At 35.6% G+C, this 20,821-nt stretch overlaps 1 protein-coding gene across 3 annotated transcripts in view; it reads left to right on the forward strand.

The window, feature by feature from the left end:
• Window positions 1-20,821, forward strand: part of Nav3 (neuron navigator 3) — a 287,020-nt gene that overhangs the window by 81,941 nt on the left and 184,258 nt on the right. For all 3 annotated transcript variants that reach the window (XM_013019548.1, XM_013019554.1, XM_013019559.1), the window contains exons 2-3: window positions 12,526-12,643; window positions 13,306-13,358. In XM_013019548.1, the coding sequence (XP_012875002.1) occupies window positions 12,526-12,643; window positions 13,306-13,358 (171 nt within the window). The remainder of the gene's footprint in view (window positions 1-12,525; window positions 12,644-13,305; window positions 13,359-20,821) is intronic.

The raw sequence follows: 20,821 nt of genomic DNA on the forward strand, positions 1-20,821 counted from the left end.
ACAGCACTCTGATTAGTCTACACTACATGGTGGAGAAAGAATGCTGCGTAGCCTATTCTCGTCTGTCATGCCACTGTTACCAGAGGAAATGGAATCACAGTGAAGTGAACTACAGTTTAAATTGCCAACAGAATTTGGGTTTTGTAATGGCAATATTTAACTTCTTGTTTTTCTACAAAATTCATAAAATATATACTTTGTAGGAGGAAGGCTCATTCATCAGACCCCATGCTTTTAAGACAGGGTCGCTGATTCTTTAGTATATATATGATCTCTGTCAAGACAGGGTGATTAATTGTCCACTCTCACCATGGAATTGACCAGCATGATTGTAACACTGAAGGTTAGAGGAGGAAATGCTGACTTGGGTGCCGCTATATTTAGTACAATTGAAATAGCAAGAAAGATTCCACCATGGCACACATTGCTTGCAATGAACTGTTGGAAGAGATGAAGTGGACAAAGGATGCAGTTGGATAAGCAGGATAGAAAAGTCTAGTCAGTCATTGTTGCAAATAATACCTAGGAGGTTTTCAAAATTTCCTGATCCATTCCCTGCCCCTTCTTTCCTCTGTTGCTCTTCACAGACAAAGTATGGGCCTGATGATCTCTGCTGCAGCCACAATACCAAACACAGTTGTGTCTGCTCTCAATTATTTTATCTGTAAAGAAACTATATATATATATATATACATATATATATATATATGTATATATATATTCACAGACTGTGCTAAAACTAGCACAGTAAACCCCATCCCTTCTTTTCCTATCAGATTACGTTTCTATCTATTTCTGCTCATCTAAAAATGTCTTATCACTGAAGTGAAACAGAGACATCAGTAGATTCCAAGCTGATAAATTGTGGCTACAAATTTAAGAAGATAAATGTAGTTTTAAGTAAAAAATATCAACATTATTTCAATTGCAATATAGTCCACAACTTGAGATAAGGAGCATATGGTATTAGCATAGCACAAAAAGGTCACTGGGGGAGGGAACGTAGATGTAGGTAGATGAGAGTTTATGTTGCTAATGCTGATGTTATTTGTTCCCTTTGTTTTTTTTTTTTTTTTTTTTTTGTCGGTCATGGGGCTTGAACTCTGGGCCTGGGCACTGTCCCCAGCTCTTCAGCTCAAGGCGAGCGCTCTACCACTTGAGCTACAGCGCCACTTCCGGTTTTCTGGTGGTTTATTGGAGATAGGAGTCTCACGGTCTTTCCTGCCCAGGCTGGTTTTGAACCATGATCCTCAGATCTCAGCCTCCTGCGTAGCTAGGATTACAGGCGTGAGCCACCAGCGCCTGGCTTCCCTTTGGTTTTTATGGTCAAAGTAAGTACAGCAATCTGTCCAGATATATTATCTTTTTTTTTTTTTTTGGTCAGTCATGGGGCTTGAACTCTGGGCCTGGGCACTGTCCCTGCGCTCTTCAGCTCAAAGTTTGAGCCACAGCGCCACTTCCTGTTTTCTGGTAGTTAATTGGAGATAAGAGTCTCAAGGGCATTCCTGCCCGGGCTGGCTTTGAACTGTGATCCTCAGATCTCAGCCTTCTAAGTAGCTAGGATTACAGGTGTCAGCCACCAGCGCCTGGCTTTTGATCTACTTTCTAATAAACCGTTCTCTACTTCATCTTCTAATCTTTCAGTTTAAAATTTTTAGCTATAATAATCTCTATTTCTAACGTTTTACACTTGAAGCTTATATTGGTACTTATGTGCATGCATCTATATATTCTTTTTCTGATGCATACAATATTTCTGTGCCAGATTAGGTTATTAATTACCATTTCCCGGTTTTCTCTGTTTTATACTTGTTTTTTTTTGTCTGTGGCCATTTTAAGATCTACATTACAGAAAATCTTGTAAGGTAAATTATAAGTCTCATCTCTCTGTATATCAGATGTAATCCTGTTAACAGCTACTTGGAAGGTATTTGTGTGGATGGCCATGAGTAGATACAGGCAATTCTTAGTCCTCTGTGATTCATTACAGAGCATCCACTGGCCATTTGGCAGATTTACTGGGTACCAAACATCTCAGTGTATGTTGGTTTTAGGAATGGTCATTGTTGTCAGGGAAGATTTTTTTCCCCAAAATTCTGACTAAGTGTAGGAGGCTACAGAATCTTCTATTTTCATTCTCTTACCATCAAACTCTTGATTATCTTGATTCTGCCCTTGGAGTCTATATTTCCCAGCTCTTTGCATGATGTGTAGAAGGCAAGGAAAGGGAAGTCTTCATCCAGTTCTTGAATCTGGTTCAAGCTATCTTCTGAGTACATGCTCTCATTTATCTGAGCCACACGTTCTATAGTGCTATCACAGAGTCCATTTACATTGCTCTGACATTGATCTGCTACTGCCTCCTATGGGCTTATTTTTCACTTACTCTTCCTCACTAAATCAGGGATCATTCTTTTCATCTGATATTTACATCTATATATTATGGCCACAAATATATCATTTTTGTAGATACAGTCTTTCCTGCGTAGGCTAGCTTTGAACTTTGGTCCTCAAAATGGCTTTCTGAGTAGCTAGATACAAGCATGATCCAGGGGTGTTCAGCTCACCTAAATAACTTCATAGTCTTCTTGATTTACCTATGATTCTTTGTCTAACCTTTATATCATAACTATTGTTTTCTTTTAGTCTCTGTGTCTCTTCCTCTGAATCTGGTCAAATAAAATTATTCATTATTCTCTTTGTTATTTCATTTCTTCAATTCCTTATAATTTCATTACCTTGCATCATATGGAATATGTTTTCCTCTTCTACTTGTTCATTTTTCTTCTTCCATTTTGCTCAATCTTTAGTCATTCTTCTGTAATCTTAATAGCTGTGAATAGATTTTTGGAATTTTAAAAACCAATTTTCTCCTCAAAATGGAATAAATTGACTTCAGAGAGAATTTTTGTCTGAAGTTGTGAGGACTAATATGCAATTTGTTTTTAGTAGTTAATCAGACTTACATTTACATTTACTTAGCCAGTGTTGCATTTTGAAGCAATAGCTAGCTGAAGTATATAGAATACTTTAACGTTTACCTTCCTGAACTTACAGACTTTCTAGAATTGGTAGAACAATTTAAGTGAGTGACAATAAGAAGCTGAACCAGGCAATAATTGCACTAATGGAGCTTAAGGGTCAAGAGGTATTAAACAGAATTAACACAATTGGGTCATAGCCTGGATATACGATATAAAGCAAAAAGTAAAAGGAAATTATCACACTTCATGTTTAATTAGGAATTTACCTACCTTCACAGACCATCCACTGATATTCTGGGATGTTAGTTCACTAAGAATCATGTTCAGGCTAGTGTCAACTTGAAATTGCAGGAACAACAACAAAAAAACTTCACAAACTGTATTAGCCTTCATCTAAAAACTGGTAATATAGTGGCCTTATTGATCTATTTACTTTTGGAGAATTTATTCATTAAATATCAATTTTATTTAAAGATTTAATAGAGTCAGTGCACAGTTTTACATCTGGAAATCAATTATGTAAGAATCTATGTATCAGTTATTTTCAGTGATTATATTGAAATACAGGAAGCTAGGTTTTATTTAGGTTTAAGTTCTGGAATCAACCTCCAGCATAACAGATAGAATAGGTAGGTAGGTAGGTAGGTAGGTAGGTAGGTAGGTAGGTAGGTAGGTAGGTAGATAGGTAGATAGGCAGGTAGATTGGTAGGTAGGTAGATAGATAGATAGATAGATAGATAGATAGATAGATAGATAGATAGATAGATAGATAGATAGATAGATAGATAGATAGATTAGTAGATAGATTAGTAGATAGCTCATAGTTTGGTGGTTTTTAGTCCAAACATCCAAACATCATGGGGCCAAACTCCATAGAGGACATACTGACTGTTAATCTTGACTGCATAAACTTACATTGGGTGGCAGCATAATGGTGGTATCATGTAGGAAAGGAAATAGAAGAGTCTAGGAATGGCTGTTTTCCATTGATAGCACCATCTTAGTACTAATTCAAGGGGTCCAGAAAAAAACCACAATCCTTCCCAATGATATTGTCCCAGTGATTTACCAACCTCTTACCAGGTCTTATCTCTTAAAGGGTTGATACCTCTACTTGGCCACACCTCCAACACATGAACTATTGTAACTCAACAATGCCAAAACCATAACAATTTTCAATGAGATTGGATTCCATAGATCTTCTGGTAATATTCTGTATCAGTAACTGAAGATGCAGTTTGTGATAAACTTCTTAAACTGTCTTAATCCCATATTGATTTTAAACTTTCTTTGTTTAACTTGAATTTGTGTGTGTGTGTGTGTGTGTGTGCGCACATGTGTGTGCGTGCCAGTCTTAGAACTTGAACTTAGGGGCCTGGGTGCTGTCCTTGAGCTTTTGTGCTGAACGAACAACGATAGGGCTCTGTCAAAATCCACTTGTAGAATTTCTCATGCTTCATTGGAAATAAGAATCTTGGGGACTTTCCTGCCCTGTCTGGCTTTGAATCACAATCCTCAAACCTAAGCCTCCTGAGTAGCTAGGATTACACTCATGAGCCATGAGTACCCAGCTGTAACTTGAATTTTTTATGTCATAAAATTAATATGTATCTGATGAAAATACTTTATATATAATGTGTGTATGTATATGTGACAAATACCACTTTGAAACTTCTTTGAACTAACACACATACACAATGACAGGAATGCAAAACATGTCTGAAGAGTGAGCACTAGTGGGAGGGGAAAGAGTCAACAGATTGAGTGAAGCAGAGTGAATATGCTGAAAATACTTTCTGTATCTATAGGAAAATGGAGCATTGAAGCCTGTCAAAATGAGTTTGGGGATGAGAGATGAGAGAGAGTGATGAAAAGGATGAGTCAAAATGAAATACTTTTGTACAATTCAGTGATTCTAATAAAAATGTGGAAAAAATCTGAGGCACACCAAGTTACAATTAAAAAAACATGTGGTTTGCTTCTCAAGACCTGGTTCTATAAGAGGAGAAAATTTTCCTATTGCAAAGTAACTTATCACTTACAACTTAAAACTCAGTTTTGGCTGGGTGCTGGTGGCCCATACCCTTAGTTATTCCAGAGACTAAGATCTGAGGTATGCGATTTGAAGCCAGATGCGTTAGAGATATCTGTGAGACTCTTTATTTCCATTAATCAGCAAAGAAGCTGGAAGTAGAGTGGAAAAAGCCAAGCAAAAGCATGAGGTTTTGAGTTTAAGTTGCCAGTTGTTTCCTTCCTTCCTGAATCAATCCTTCCTTCCTTTCTACCTTCCTTCCTTTCTTTTCTTTCTTCTACAATAAAACAAAACTAAAGCTTTGGACAAAGGGCTAACATAGTTGCAAGTTCTTATGCTTCACATGCATATTTTTCTCCTTGAGGCAATAGATTGGTGAAGGCCATTAAACATAACTATTTTTGTTGCAGCCTGGGTATGATAACTTATTCATGGCTGTTTGTACCATGGGCTGTTACTACCCATTGAGTGCCTGTGGGACTGCCGTTACCTTATTCTGTCTATTTACAAATATATCTATATATATAAGCATATATATTACATATATGTAATTATATAAATTAACACAATCATAAATTAACGCAATCATAATGAGCAGTACATAGGTCCTTCAGAATACTAAAGATTGAGTTATTTATGATCCAATAGTCCTACTACTACAATCTTACTGTATTACTGAAAGATTTGAAATCAGCATGGCAAAGAGATGTCTACACTTCATTTCAATAACCGTTATGAACAAATCGATGGATAAAAATATCTATATCAAATAATCGATCAATAGATAGGTGATCACATTATATATATATATATATATATAATATGTATATATAATATATATATAATATGTAGATATACTGCTCCTTAAAATGAGGAGCAACCAAGTCAAGCTGAAGAACACCAGCCAGGAGAAAGACAAATACTTCCTGTTCTCACGTATCTGTGGTATCTGAATCTACTGAACTGTAAAAACAGAGACAAGAATGATGGTTATCACAGGTATGGGGTAGAAATACTTGAGTGATGATATCAAAGAGGGCAAAGCTTCAGTGACACAGGGAAAAGTCGTGTTTTTGTGATCCATTGCACAGCATAGTAAAAGCAATGTATAGTACATTTGGAAATAGCATAGTAGATTTTAAAGATGCTGACTAAAAATTATAAATATTTGAAATATTTGATAAAATTTAGGTAGCTTTGTTTTCACATTGTATTCATTGATCTTCACAACATTTAATACCCTAGAAGTATATGTACCTATCATTTGTCATGTTATAATGATATCATTTGTTATTTTATAATGAAGTTAAATGTATATAGAGTGTGCTTGCTTTCCTACATGTTTTTCGTTGGTAGTGGAAGACCCTAATATACCTTGGCAAGGCTAAAAGTTTCACTATCCCAGGGAGCAATGCTTTCAGTGGTGGAATGGTACTGCTTGAGTGTTGAGAGTCTAGGAACATGTTATGAATAAGTGTATTGTCAAAGCTAACACAGGCCTAATATTTAAAAAAAAACTCATTGCATTTATAATATGTTCATATAAAGCTACTGATTAGTATTTTTTTATTCATGTAAAACTCTTGTGGTTATGAAGAGACAGTCTTTACTCTGTTCCTTTCAATATTTAATAACTTGTTGTATCCCAAAGAAACTTGTATATTTTCATGGCATGTATGGAATACAAAAGGTAGTCATAATTTGTTTTATATAACCAGGTACTACATTGCCCGCAACATGTCAATCAAATACTAGAATAGATAACAGTTAAGAGTATAGAGCAGTTTTCTGGATAGACAAAAGTGGTGTATCATTTTATCAGTAATGAAGAAAATCAGCAAAAACCATGGGTTTTGAGAACCATAGTAATGCTTCTTCCAATGTTTTGCTAAGACAAGTTTAATTCACAAAAACATAATCAGGTTGTATATGCTTTTATCTCACTCATGTACTTAAAATGAAAAGTGAGAATTGCAAAATAAATATTGTAAAGATGTGCAACTAATCTAACAGATTATGTTAACTTTTGGTTTTCCTTCATCATTTAGGTTCCCAGATTGCTAAGATTTAAGGAATTGACAGGATAATACTGTAGTAGAAAATTTAATCATCTTACTGTAAATAACGTAAATGTATTATATATAAATCTAGAAATGTATTAAATTGAAAGAGTGAAATAGTGACATTTAACATTTAAATAAGTACTAAGTGAAAGGCTGCGTTCCAAAAATAAATTCAGTCCTCACAATGATCATATTATATATATATTGTATATATTATATACAATATATATATTGTATTTTATACAATATATATATTGTATATTATATATACAATATATATATTAATATACAATATATATATTGTATATTATATACAATATTATATATAATATTGTTTCCACTTTACAGATGAGGGCCCAGTAGCCCTGAGAGTAAATAAGTGTTCAATTATTGTCCACAGTAGATTTTAGATATAACAATATCCATAACATAATAATAAATAGCCAAATAATTCAAACTTCTAAATGTAAAATATGTCATGACATCTGTGCTTTCTATTATAAATGAACAAATTTGTAAGTTGCCCTGTGGTGAACTTATTTTCATCAATTCTCCCAAATTTTCTAAAATATAATAATTTTGAATTATACTTATTTCAGTAATATAATTGCTGTGTTAAAAATTTGTAGCATTCACTTACTCAAAAATACATGAAGAAAATTGGCTTTAGAAGTTTAGAGACACAATATTTGAAGATTTGGCCATAATCTGGTTGACTGAAATCTTCAATAACTCTCTTAGAGAAATTACAAATATTGATTTATGATTAATATTCCAAATTATATTAGTTTCGCTAAAGACTGGTAATTAATTCATAGCATAATCCAACAAAATATTCATTGCATATTTTTAAGTCAATCAGTGGAAACTAGCAGATTAGATATTCTAATTGTTTTTGCATGTTGATAAATCAAGAGCATCTTTGAACCCAAAATCAGGTCACGATTTCATCATTTTTTTTATTATATTCATTCAAACAACAAATCCTAATAAAGGTTGACAAGGTAGTTGTCCTCGCATCAGAGCATTGCAGAAATGTATCGATAAGTTTTTTGGTTTTTTTTTCTGGTTTTGTTTTTGCTTTTTGTGGGTCCTGGGGCTTGAACTCTGAGCTTGGGCGCTGTACCTTAGCTCTTCAGCTCAAGGCGAGCGCTCTACTGCTTGAGCCACAGCACCACTTCTGGTTTTCTAGTGGTTTATTGGAGATAAGAGTCTCTTGGAATTTCCTGCCCGGGCTGGCTTTGAACCATGATCCTCAGATCCTCAGATCTCAGCCTCTTGAGCCACCAGCACCTGGCTTTATTGCTGTTTTAAATGCACTTATACTGCACACTTTTTTTTCATGTATACTGTGTCATCAAAGACATCTCATTTGTCACATTGAAAAAAATTCCTTGTAAACAGTGTAAGAGTACAGGGTATCGGGCTGGGAAGGTGGCTCAGTGGTAGAACGCTTGCCTTGCATGCCCGAGGTCCTGGGTTCGATTCCCCAGCACCATATAAGCAAAAAGAAAAAAGACGGAAGTGGCACTATGGCTCAAGTGGTAGAGCACTAGCCTTGAGCTGAAAAGCTGAGGGACAGCGCCCAGGCCCAGAGTTCAGGCCCCACGACCGGACCCCCCCAAAAAACAAAAACAAAAACAAACAAACAAAAAAAGAGTACAGGGTATCAAGGCCAAGCATGGTGGCTCATGCCTGTACTAGCTATTCAGGAAAAAGAGATCCGATGACCTGCTATTCAAGGCCAGCCCAGGCAAAATGTTAGCAGCATACCAGCTGGATGTAGTTATGCACATCTGCATTCCCATCTACTTGGTAGGTATAGAAAGGATGACCATGATGTGAGGGTGTCCTGGGTCAGAACAGGAGATCTATCTGAAAATAACCCAAAGTAAAGAGAGAGAGTGGTGTGGCTCAAGGGGGTGGCTCGGTGGTAGAGCAATTTCCCAACAAACATAACGCCCTGAGGTATGAATGTATGTATGTATGCATGTATGCAAAAAGGTTAAAATTTATATATTACTTTGTAATTGTTTTATATTTGGCCTGGTAGATTATAACATCTCTTCAGAACATACTGATTTCAGGTAGGCACCCTGTAATCCTACCTGCTCAGGAGAATAAGATCTAATGAATCACAATTTAAAGCCAGGTTTGGCAGAAAAGTCCCAGATAATCCTATCTACAATTAATCAGCAAAATACTGTACTGGAGATGTGGTGTAAGTGATAGAGCACTAGCTTTGAGCAAGAAAACAGGAAGAGCTTGAACTTGAGGTCTTGAGTCCAAGCTAGGTCCCAAAACAAGAAGAAGAAGAAAGAGGAGGAAAAGGAAAGGGAGGAGGAAGAAGAGAAAGGAAGAAGAAGAGGAAGGGGAGGAGGAAGTGGAAGATGAAGAGGCAGAAAGAAGGAGAGGGGAAGGGAGAAGGGAGAAAAGAAAAGTTTTCTACCATAAATATTTGATTGTGCAACTGAATCCTCTTGTTATGCAGCAAATGGAGTTTCTCTCTCTCTCTCTCTCTCTACATATATATATATATATATATATATATTAGATTCTAAAACAAATACTCTTCATCTTGCATATTTTTATTTTGGATTGCCTATACTTGGATTCTTTTTATTTATTTTAGTTTTTTGGTTGTGGGGCTTGAACTTTGGGCTTGGGTGTTGTCCCTCAGCTCTTCAGCTCAAGGCGAGTGCTCTACCACTTGAGCCACAGCACCACTTCTGGTTTTCTGAATGGTTTATTGGAGAAAAGAGTCTCACAGACTTTCTAGCCCAGGCTGGCTTTGAACTGTGATCCTCAGATCTCAGCCTCCTGAGTAGCTAGGACTTCAGGCATGAGCCACTGCACCCAGCTTGCATTTCTTAAATATATATAATTTTACAGATTTTAGTCCTATCAATACTAGCATGAATATACAAAATGGTCTCTTACAATTTGAGCTATAATAAAAGCACACTCTTAACAGGTTATGTTCTTTGATGAGAAGATTTTTTACATGTCATCAAAAGTAATGAGAGAAACATATGTTAGATGGCTTTTAAAAGTGCTGTTAAAGTATTGTTGGGATTTAATTTTTTGAGTTCCAGATACACAATGGAATTCTATGCTTCCATCAGAAAGAATGACATTGCCGCATTTGTTAGGAAATGGAAAGACTTGGAAAAATTTATATTAAGTGAAGTAAGCCAGGCCCAAAGAAGCATAGGTCCCATGGTTTCCCTTATTTGCAATAACTAATGTATGTCTGAGACAAGCAGAAACAGTCAGATAAGTTGATGTTAAGCGAAATGAACCCCAAGATAAGGACTCAAATGGTTTTTCTTTCTTACTAATGTTTGTAACATTTTTATAACATAGTTCTTTGTTGCTTTGTATATCCCTCTCCCATGGTATAATCCCTGCTTTCACTGTATTTGATGTTGGTATAATTTGTGGAGGGGAAGGGCAAAAACAAATTGTTTAAATAGGGATACAGGTGGACCCATTGCAACAATGAGATGTACAAGACGTTATGTCAAAAATGAACTTTACAACTTTGGCGCAGGGTGGGGTTGGGGGAGGATGGGAAGGGATGTGAAGGGGAAACAAAGCAGGAGGCTACAATGCTTGATAAGAAATGTACTCATTACCTTGCCCATGTAATTGTAACCCCTCTGTACAGTATTTTCACAATTAAAAAAAAAAGACTTAGTATGGCTGGGTGCCATAGAAAACCGAAGTGGTGCTGTGGCTCAAGTGGTAGAGCGCTCGCCTTGAGCTGAAGAGCGCAGGGACAGCGCCCAGGCCCCCTCCCCCACCAAAACAAAGTGCTGTTAAAGTATTGTTAAACAAAACGTAGAAATTGAAGAATGATAGAAAATTTGAGACATCTGGTTTAAAATGTCACCGTGTGTGTGTGTGTGTGTGTGTGTGTGTGTGCGCGCGCGCGCACACGCGCTCACAATGTGAGTAAAAATCAATTGGTCCAAGTTATGGTGAGACTCTTACTTTTTATTCTCTACACCCTAGAATTTTGTGTGTTGGAGGGGAGCCTTGGCATTGTCCCTTAGCACTTTTTGCTTAAAGCTAGCACTCCACCACTTGAGTGACAACGCCAATTACAGCTTTTGAGTGATTATTTGAGGTAAGAGTCTCACAGGAACTTTTCTGTCTAGGCTGGCTTGAACTGTGACCCTCAGATCATAATTAGGATTACAGGCATAAGCCACCAGCTTCTATACCTGAGTTTTATTTACTAAGTACAAACATACCTATTTGTTTTGTCAGGAATTTTTTTTAAAATGTGGGGGTTTGGGTAGTTTTCTTGACATTCAGTGCTTATGGGTATAGGATATAGCTTATTTTCTGATCCTATGTGTCTTTATTTTAGGCATCCTACCTCAATCTCATATTTTATAACTATGTTCTGTTCTGTATAGATTTTGCTTTTCCATATGTCATATTATCTGTGAGGAAGGCCCTTCCTTGCATACCCCAGATTCAAGTTCTCTTACTATTCTTGGTTCTAATTCTAGGGATTCTAATAACACTTGGTATATGCATATTTATTATTCATTTCCCTTCCTGTACTTTTGTTTCACATTTTCATTGTTACTATTGTGTCACATAATCTGCCTCATAATAAATTTGCTAATTTCTCCATGTATAACATGTAGATATTCCTCATGCTTAATTTTTAGGTTTATAGTATAGGAGATCACATCGTCCCATAAGAATTAGCAACATATATATTTATGCATTTTAATGGCATTCTACTTTATTGTAAAGCACAAACTGTTGGCAAAGAGTCACTTATACTCCATGTCACATCGCCTTTCCTGTGACTTGTAATATAGTTCTTAATTCTGCATTGTAATTTCTATGCTATAATTCCATTTGCTGCCTATGTTCTCTAATAAAAACACATTTCAGAAGGCTTAAATGAGAGATGACAGTCCAAATAAAATATCATAGCAAGGAAAGCATTGGCAATTATTTCATAAAATGATGCCAGAATATTGTCACATATAGTCTCTCCTGTGACAAATTCAATAATGTCATCTCAAGAAACACACACTTTTATGAATGCTCTGTATTAGTCAGTCCAGGTGGCTTCCTTTTACATAAAAGAAACAGGATTATTTTCAAAGTGATTGATGAAATGGAAAGAGAGAGAAACCCAAACTGATTCACAGTAGAAGTTTCCTGAGTAGTCATTCGGGAAGGGAGCTTTGCCTTGTCAGAAGTGACTGGCCTGTGATTTTGAAAGAATGAATCATCCTCCTTTGTAACAAGAGATAAGTAGGGGGAAGAACTGTTTAAAAATTATTTTACAACTATTTCCTTTTGAGCTGTGACTTCTTAAGCTGGAATGCGATCCAGAATAGCTCCCCTTTGAATCTAACATTTGTCTCGGGCATTTTTAAATTGTCTCTCTTTCCCTCATTATGTTGAACAGATTTACACTGACTGGGCCAACCACTACCTAGCAAAATCAGGACACAAGCGGCTGATCAAGGATTTACAACAGGACATTGCGGACGGAGTATTGCTAGCAGAAATCATCCAGATCATTGGTAAGACCTGCTTCTGAGAGAAAGCATGAGAGACTTGGCTACTAGCTCTTTGGCAAAATACAGCTGAAGTGGGATGCATACCAAATTTGTTCTGTGTCTTGGAGATGAATGTGGCTTTCCCCTGAGTTAATTAAATATGTTTAAGTGAAGACATTTGAAGAAGAGTTTGAGCCATACCCTTCTATAGCTAGAACCATATCTTTACATATACTGAGCTGTCAGAAATGAATGCTTCGTTAAACCATGTGCCTTCCATGTGTGTATTTTGTTAGCTGAAGCAATTCCTACACTTGGAGACTCTGTTTCTGAGTAACTGTACCCTGATCTAGCAGGGACAATCATAAAAGGGTTTCATGTCAGTAGTCACTTGCCACATGCTGATGGATTTGCAGCAACTTCCTTCTTACTCTTTTTTTTTTTTTTTTGCTTGATTTGTGCACATGGAATTATCGGCTGCTAACAAGGGTGTTCTCCTGTATGTGGCTTGGGAGGCCAAGTAAATGTAGCAGCTGCAATTTTTTGTTTGGTGTTTTTTTATATATTTATTTTAAAGTCTTTGTGTGTGTGTGTGTGTGTGTTTGTACGTGTGCGTGTGTGTTTCATTTCATTGCTTAAGCATGTCATTCTTTTCTCTCTCTTTTATTTTTCTTTTTTGGCTTTAGCAAATGAAAAAGTTGAAGATATCAATGGATGTCCTAGAAGTCAGTCTCAGATGGTAAGAATTATACTTATTCTCAATCTATATTGCTTAGCATCATTCCCAGAAGTGACTGAATTTGTCAATGCCTTAGGCATTTTCATGCATGCCTTTCTGCTGGCTTAAGAAGCCATCTGATCTCAGTGCATCACAAGTGTTTCTGTGGGGTATAATTATGCATGTGATAGCATCAAAACAGTGGAGGTAACTGGGCTCCTTTATGACATATATCCAAGGTTGTTTTATTTTGTTTTGGCTTTTCGTGTTTTTAAAGATCTTTAACTTGTCTTAGTGTGTGTGTGTGTGTGTGTGTGTGTTTCTGATGATCTGGACAATTTAATTCTGGAGTCTGATCTTTTTGGCAGTAAACCTTACTTCTAATTGTAAGTGGTGACTATTTTATTTTATTCGGAACAACTATGTTTGAAGAACAGAATTTACCATGTGTGTATAAAAAAATATGAGCAGTATTTTCTTTGTTTATTACAAACTCTACTGTGAGCACGTGGGCTCTTTAACTAGGTTGGAAATAGTTCTAAAGGCATGGTACTATAGGTTTGCATATATGGTGAATGGTTATGAGCGATGATTCATAGTGCCTTCTAGAAAGCCTCCAGGCTGGAGGAGTGTTTCTCCCTCTGCCTGCTCTTACCTTTACCAACAAGTAAAACTTAAAGTTTATAATATATTCATAGACTGGTAAACAGTTGAGATTAAGCCATTTTCAAAATAATTTCCCCCAACTAATTTTATAGGACATCCTAAAACATAAATTACCATGACTAACATATATTAGCTCGATTTAATCATGAATGATAGCCAAAATCCATGAAGTGAAACTTTCTCCAAACTCTCTTTTAGAGACCTTTTGAATGTACTTAATTGTAATTGTCAGGACTTGGAAAAATGAAACAAATCTCAGGAAATTTTTCAACCTGCTGACATGCTTTTATAAGATCAGGAAATTGAAGTCAAACAGTAATTAAAAGGAATTAATTTTGAAAGAATGGTTAATTAGCATGTCTTTTCATTTGTTCAAATAAACACTTGAAAGATATATTAAAATATCTTGAGTTTTCTGAGGATGTTGTGAAAATACCAGTGTAGAAAACTGTTTCTCTCTGAACTACTTCAGTTTTTAGAGTCTTTGCTGATCTAATTATTCTGGGTAGGACCAGGATTTTGTGGAATTAGTTACAGTTGTTTCATTGTTTTGCTGAGGGCAAATGAAAAGAGTATGTTTAGACTCTACTATATTAATAGCTGGGTGGTGTTGGCAAAACATGTAACCTCTCTGAACTTCGCCTTTCCCATCTGCTATGTTTACCCTGATTGGAATGTGTGTGTGTGTGTGCATGTGTGTGTGTTTGTGTGTGTGTGTGTGTATTCCAAAGCTCAAATTATGGATGCAGTCTTTAGATATTTAATTGAAACATCTATACATACAGATTCTAGAAATCAGTGAAAGTAGTGACTTCATGTTCTGTTATAGCCCCCAACATATCTTGTAAGGAAGGAATAACATGTATCTTATCCTGATATTCCTGTTGTGATTAGGGTATAAAGAACAACAAAACCTGAAAAATACCAATGCTAGGAAAAGGTGATTTTTCCAACTTTTTAGTCTGTGGTGGAATGACATTATGTTTTGATAATAATAATATGGATTTCCATTTTTCTTAAAATATGCACAGCACTAATGTCTTCATTCAGAAGGAATCCTATGAAACAACTGTAAGAAAGCAGTTGAAAGAAAAAGAATTAAGGATAGCATGACTAGACCTATGAATTTCATGTATCTTCTCCAAACAGGATGTTATTGCATAATATTAGGAAGTGTACTGCCTTACTAACAATGAATGTTGTCCTTTCTCATAAAGCTGTTATTTTTTTTAAAGCACATTTATCTCTTGTGGCCTTTGGCTCTTTTATGTTTACTAATGAAAATCTAGTTTTTATGTTGTCTAATGAAAACTAAATGTAAATTTAGCTACCTTTTCTAGCTAGACGTTGTCTTTTTAAATTTCAACAGTGATTATTTTTATTAAGTCAATTTGAACATTTAATGGCAGAAATTTTCTTCTGAGACATAAATCTCCAATATTTTGATGGAATCTCATAAATAGTAATTCACATCTAGCCAATGCTTACTGGGTTAAGATGGCTGGAATTGAGACTCCTGAAAGAAAATATATACAAAGATCTGAATTGTAATTTAAATACAAAACAGCAGCAAAATTGACAGGCAAAAATCACTGAAAAGATAGTACACTTGTGTCCTAGAAATATATAGAAGACCCTTGTGGTTTGAACATAAGGAGGTATTTGAAGGGTGCTTGAATGTAAGGTCCAGGTAAGGCGTTTATATGGTTTTCTAAGTCAGATGTTAGAAGGGTTTTAAAGCTGATATGACATAAATATTTTTTAAAAATATTGCTCTAGATGCTTTTTGAGGATTCTAAAGTGAGTGTTAGTGTTCAGCTTGATGAATTACAGAGGGGAGTTAAATGACTTCCAAGTAGTTGGTATATATGAGTACATTGGAACCACAATGTAAGGAAGGTAAGGCATGTCATGAGGGAAGACAGGATAAATGGGGGATACATTCACATTTTAACATGGAGACTTTGTTGTAGCTGTTTGAATATCACATGGGAAATAGCTTTAGGTAATTATACCTGTGCTTCTAAAGATCAAAAAAAGATAGCAAGAGATTAACCCCTGTTTTCACTGTATTTGATTCTGGTGCCCTGAATCTTGTATATACATTTTTCTAATTTGGGAGGAGGAAGGGAAATAACAAAAAGCAATACAGGCTGACAGTATGTTGAAAACTTTACAACTTTGTGGGGAAAGGGGAGATGGGGGGTGGGGTGAAGGGATAGTGGGGGAAAAACAAAGCAAGGGGTAACAATGATTGGTACGAAATATACTCACTCCCTTACTTATGTAACTGTAACCCCTCTGTACAGTATCTTTACAATAAAAATATAAATTAACAAAAGATAGCAGTTAGATTAAAGGAATAGTTGGAGTGATGATAAGGAGATTCTGTAGGAGATCTAGGCAAATTCAACAGTGAAAGAAGCTACCCTCTTCTGATGGGTGATGTTAATATATACATGGCAGATAGAGCTATAGGAGTCAGGAAAGATAGAGTGGTGAGGTTTACCATCAATAAGACAGTGAATTAATTACAGATGGCCTGGAGAGACAGGGCAAAATAAGATTAGTGGAATGTGGCAACTAATTGGTATGCTGGAATGAGGAAGTTAGTTCAAGTATTTAGGCAGGAATTCCTGGGCCTGTATGTGGAGATCTACAGAGTGATAGTGTGTTAACAAGTAAATGACAAGTAGGTATATCCAGTGAGTCAGGAATCATTTTTCTGGAAATTTCCAATGGAAGAAAAGATGAAAAAAAGCATACAGCTTGAAGGAAACACTGGTTGAGGGTAGTTTTGGAAATGGAGGAAGTAAACTGAGGAGGTAGAAGAGGTTATAGGGGGCATAAAGGAATATCTAGGGAAAAGGGGAAATAGTGATATTGTAAAATCCTAAGGGAAGTGGTGGGGGAGGGGATGATTAAGTCCATGTGGAAGATTAACCAATGCAAAAGAATTTAGGAAGTATGTTTTTCTTAACGTTAGGAAGTAGGATATATGATTGGGTAAATATATTTTTTAAGTAGATTAAATAAAAACTGAAAGAAGCCAGTGCCAGTGGCTTAGGCCTGTAATCCTAGCTACTCAGGAGGCTGAGATCTGAGGATTGGGGTTCAAAGCCAGCTCAGGCAGGGAAGGCTGTGAGATTCTTATCTCCAATAAACCACAAGAAAACCAGAAGTGGTGCTGTGGCTCAAGCAGTAGAATAATAGCCTTGAGCTGAAGAGCTGAAGGACAATGCCCAGGCCCAGAGTTCCAGCCCCATGACCAACCAAAACAAACAAACAACAACAACAACAAAAACCCAAAACTTAAAGAATTTAGATCAACCTTGGAACAACTTTGGAATTTTAGAAAATACAAATTTACTCTTTTCTGATTGCTTAAAAGTTTCTTTATGATAAAAAGAAAACCCAAATATACAAATTTTATATAATACAAAAATTTACTTTTCATAGATAACATATATATGTATATATATACATATATATTATTTATATATTTTTTTTAATTTTTATTTATTTATTTTTGTCGGTTGTGGGGCCTGAACTCTGTTCCTCAGTGCTGTCCTTCAGCTCTTCAGCTCAAGGCTAGCACTCTACCACTTGCACCACAGCACCACTTCTGGCTTTTTCTGCTTATGTGGTTCCGAGGAATCGAACCCAGGGCCTCATGCGTTCAAGGCAAACACTTTACCACTGAGCCACCTTCGCAGCCATCGAGGTAACATATATTTGTGTGTATGCAAATATATGGCAGTACTTTTTTAAGAAACATGGTCCAAAGTGTACATACTTGTCCTTTTTGCAACCACTTGTTCTATCATGGAGATATTTTGATTCATATTTATCCTCAACTTTCAAAGTCATGTTTATGTTTAATTAATGATCATCAGAAACAAACTTGTTGAAAAACAACGTAATTTTTAGTAGCTGACTGAACATTATATTTAACCTCACTTAATGATTGAAAGTACTAATATGGATGACACCTGTTGAGTAATTTCTAGCTGGGTGGTATCAAGATTCAGAATATATGTCACATGCCATAAATTTGATGAGCTTAGATGAAGAAATAAATTATTACATTATGAATGCCAGGAATATCCTGAATGACCAGTAGATTAAAAATAGCAAAAAAAAAAAACAAAAAAAGCAACAACATTTATTTGAAATATGAAGGCACAAGTGCATGGTTCTTAAACAAAAATGTTAGACATGCAGAGGAAAAGTTGTTCGGGAAAGAAGCTTTTCTTTATTTTAAAAATAGATTCTTATATTTAAGGATACTCACAAATGTGCAGAGGAATTCAGACATTTGACTGTGCAGTCATTTCAAAGCAAGAATTAGATTGGACAGCACAACTATGAAGCTGGCAAAATAGCTCAAAGCATATCCTTACTCTTTCCTTGACTCCTTTCTCTACTTCACCCTGGTGGCTCAAATATTTTTCAGCCACAACCTGCATCTAGTTTTGATCATATCTTACATATTATTGTGTGAGATTTGCCAGTGTGAAGACTTCTTAAATGTGTGTTTCTTTTATCATATTTTTATTCCTCAAAGATGAAAAATTAGGTTGGACCTTCCCTCCCTATCAGATTCTATTCCCCATGGGTTTGTAGCTTCCAGAATAAATACTGTTATGGATTTCACAGACATCTTTATCCTAGTTCTGTAATTATGATTATCTTAAAATTGAAACTATATTTGATACTACAAGTGGCTTGGGTTTTTATCAACATTCTGTCCTTTTAAAGTTTTAATTTGTTTAGCCACTGCTTGTAATTGCTATTCTTTTAAAGTATCATTTTTGGTAAGATAAGATGATGTTTTTAACCAAATAGGGAAGAGATGAAATATCAGCATGCCCTTGAAAGATTAATAAAATCTTATAAATGGCATAGTGTGGGTTCTAAAACTATGAGTCATAGGAGTGGAATATTGATAGGTTAGTTCACATGATCCCTTGCCATTTTTTAAACTGCTCATCTTTTGGAATGACTAGAAAGGGGTAGCTTTACGAAGACAGATGCTTCACTACAAATATGAGCGATTTCTAAACAGACACAGAAATGAAATTTGACACCTATTTTCTTTCCTTATTTTTTTTGTAAATTTCATAGTGTCTCCAAATTTAGAAAGAATGAGTGTAGTCTATTAGTAAAGATAATTTATATTTAAATTAGTAGACTATAATACTAATGATTTTTAAAACTGAGATTACTTCTAGAAGTTAATAGTATAGTTCATATTAAGTAACAAATGCCTTGGAGACATTGAGAGGCATTGTTAGCAGGACACTGGCTGCTGAAATTCTCTTTCTGACTTCATGATCCAAAAAGAAAGAACTCAGGAAATGGTTAGGGGCTCTGCTCATTTTTGCTCAGAGGAAATAGGACGATGAAATCTGACATCCAATAGAATTCTGATTTGCTAAGAGAGATTGTTAATAATTAGCAAATATGATGATTGTCTTGCCACTCTTATCTTAGTGGATATATATATATATATATATATGTATATGTATGTATATATATATATATATATATAGGTTTGCGATCTTTATAGGTTTTACAGATTGATTTTATCATAAAAATATATTTTCTACAATTCATTAAGCCTAATTTTTAAAGAAAAAAATCCAACACCATGGAAATCACATTTTTGGGTATTATTAGTCTGCCTTTCAAAAGTAAATAAAAGTTGAAAATACAGCAGTGCTTTGTTTCTAGACATGGTAAACTGGTGTATGTCTAGAATCTTAGGGTTGGCAGGTAGAGACAGGTGGATCATGTGTTCAGGGCCAGCCTAAACTACATAGAGAGATCTTATTTGAAAAGGAAAGCAAAAATTTAAAAATTATAAACAAAAATAAGAGTGTTTTATTGTGTTAGCGTTGTGTTGTACAGCAAGTACTGAAAGGATCGTCACATCCATCCCAGGCAACTACGCGGAGTCAGGCAGACACAGGAGAAAGATTATTACAAGGTTTATTAGAGGAGCCATATTTCCCCCCTGGAGAGAGAGGGCATGGCAGCCTCCACTATCTAGGTAGCAGCAGGGTCTGGGGTTAGGAAGTGAGGTAGAAGGGAGTTCAGGGGGGCCTGGGCGGAGAGAGGAAGGGGTCAGCTGTATGGAGGAAACTCCAGGGCTGGAAGAAGCTCAGGTCTGGGTGGAGGTAAGGACCAAAGGTGGGCATTATGCTTACAAGTTCTTGAGATGTTCTTGTAACAACAACCACAAGTGTAATTTTGGGTATGTAATTATTCTAATCACTAAAAACTGAAATAAAGGAACATTCTGATGTGGTTTGTATTATAGAGGTTTTTTGATAGAAGATAGAATTTTTTTGTTAGAAATTAATAATATTTATGTATGTATATATAAGCATTGCAAAATGTAGTTAGTACCATGTGTCTGAGTGTTAAATCACAGTGATAAAAATTTAATTCTGGTAGGACAGCAAGCAGCTCAGCAACCTAAAACACTGCTGTACCTCATATTACTAGTTATTTTTTGTAATAATTTTATAATTTATTTTCTCATGCATCCAATAATCTAGTATTTTTTATAGAACTTAAGACTTCCATCTTTTTAAAAATTGCTTACTTCAACATTAAAGGACATTTTCACATGTATTCATTAGTAAAATAAAACAGTATCTCCCTAGGTTGGGTAAACAAGTCACAAATCCAGACCTTGAAGCCTAGAATGTGCATGCTTACAGGAAGACAACTATACCTGAAGCTGCTATTGAGTAGATAATTGGAGTTGTCTCTATGAATACCATAAGAAAGTATTCTTTTACAGATCT

This window comes from Dipodomys ordii, unplaced genomic scaffold, assembly GCF_000151885.1.
Source record: "Dipodomys ordii isolate 6190 unplaced genomic scaffold, Dord_2.0 Scaffold3, whole genome shotgun sequence".
In the NCBI taxonomy this organism is placed as follows: domain Eukaryota; kingdom Metazoa; phylum Chordata; class Mammalia; order Rodentia; family Heteromyidae; genus Dipodomys; species Dipodomys ordii.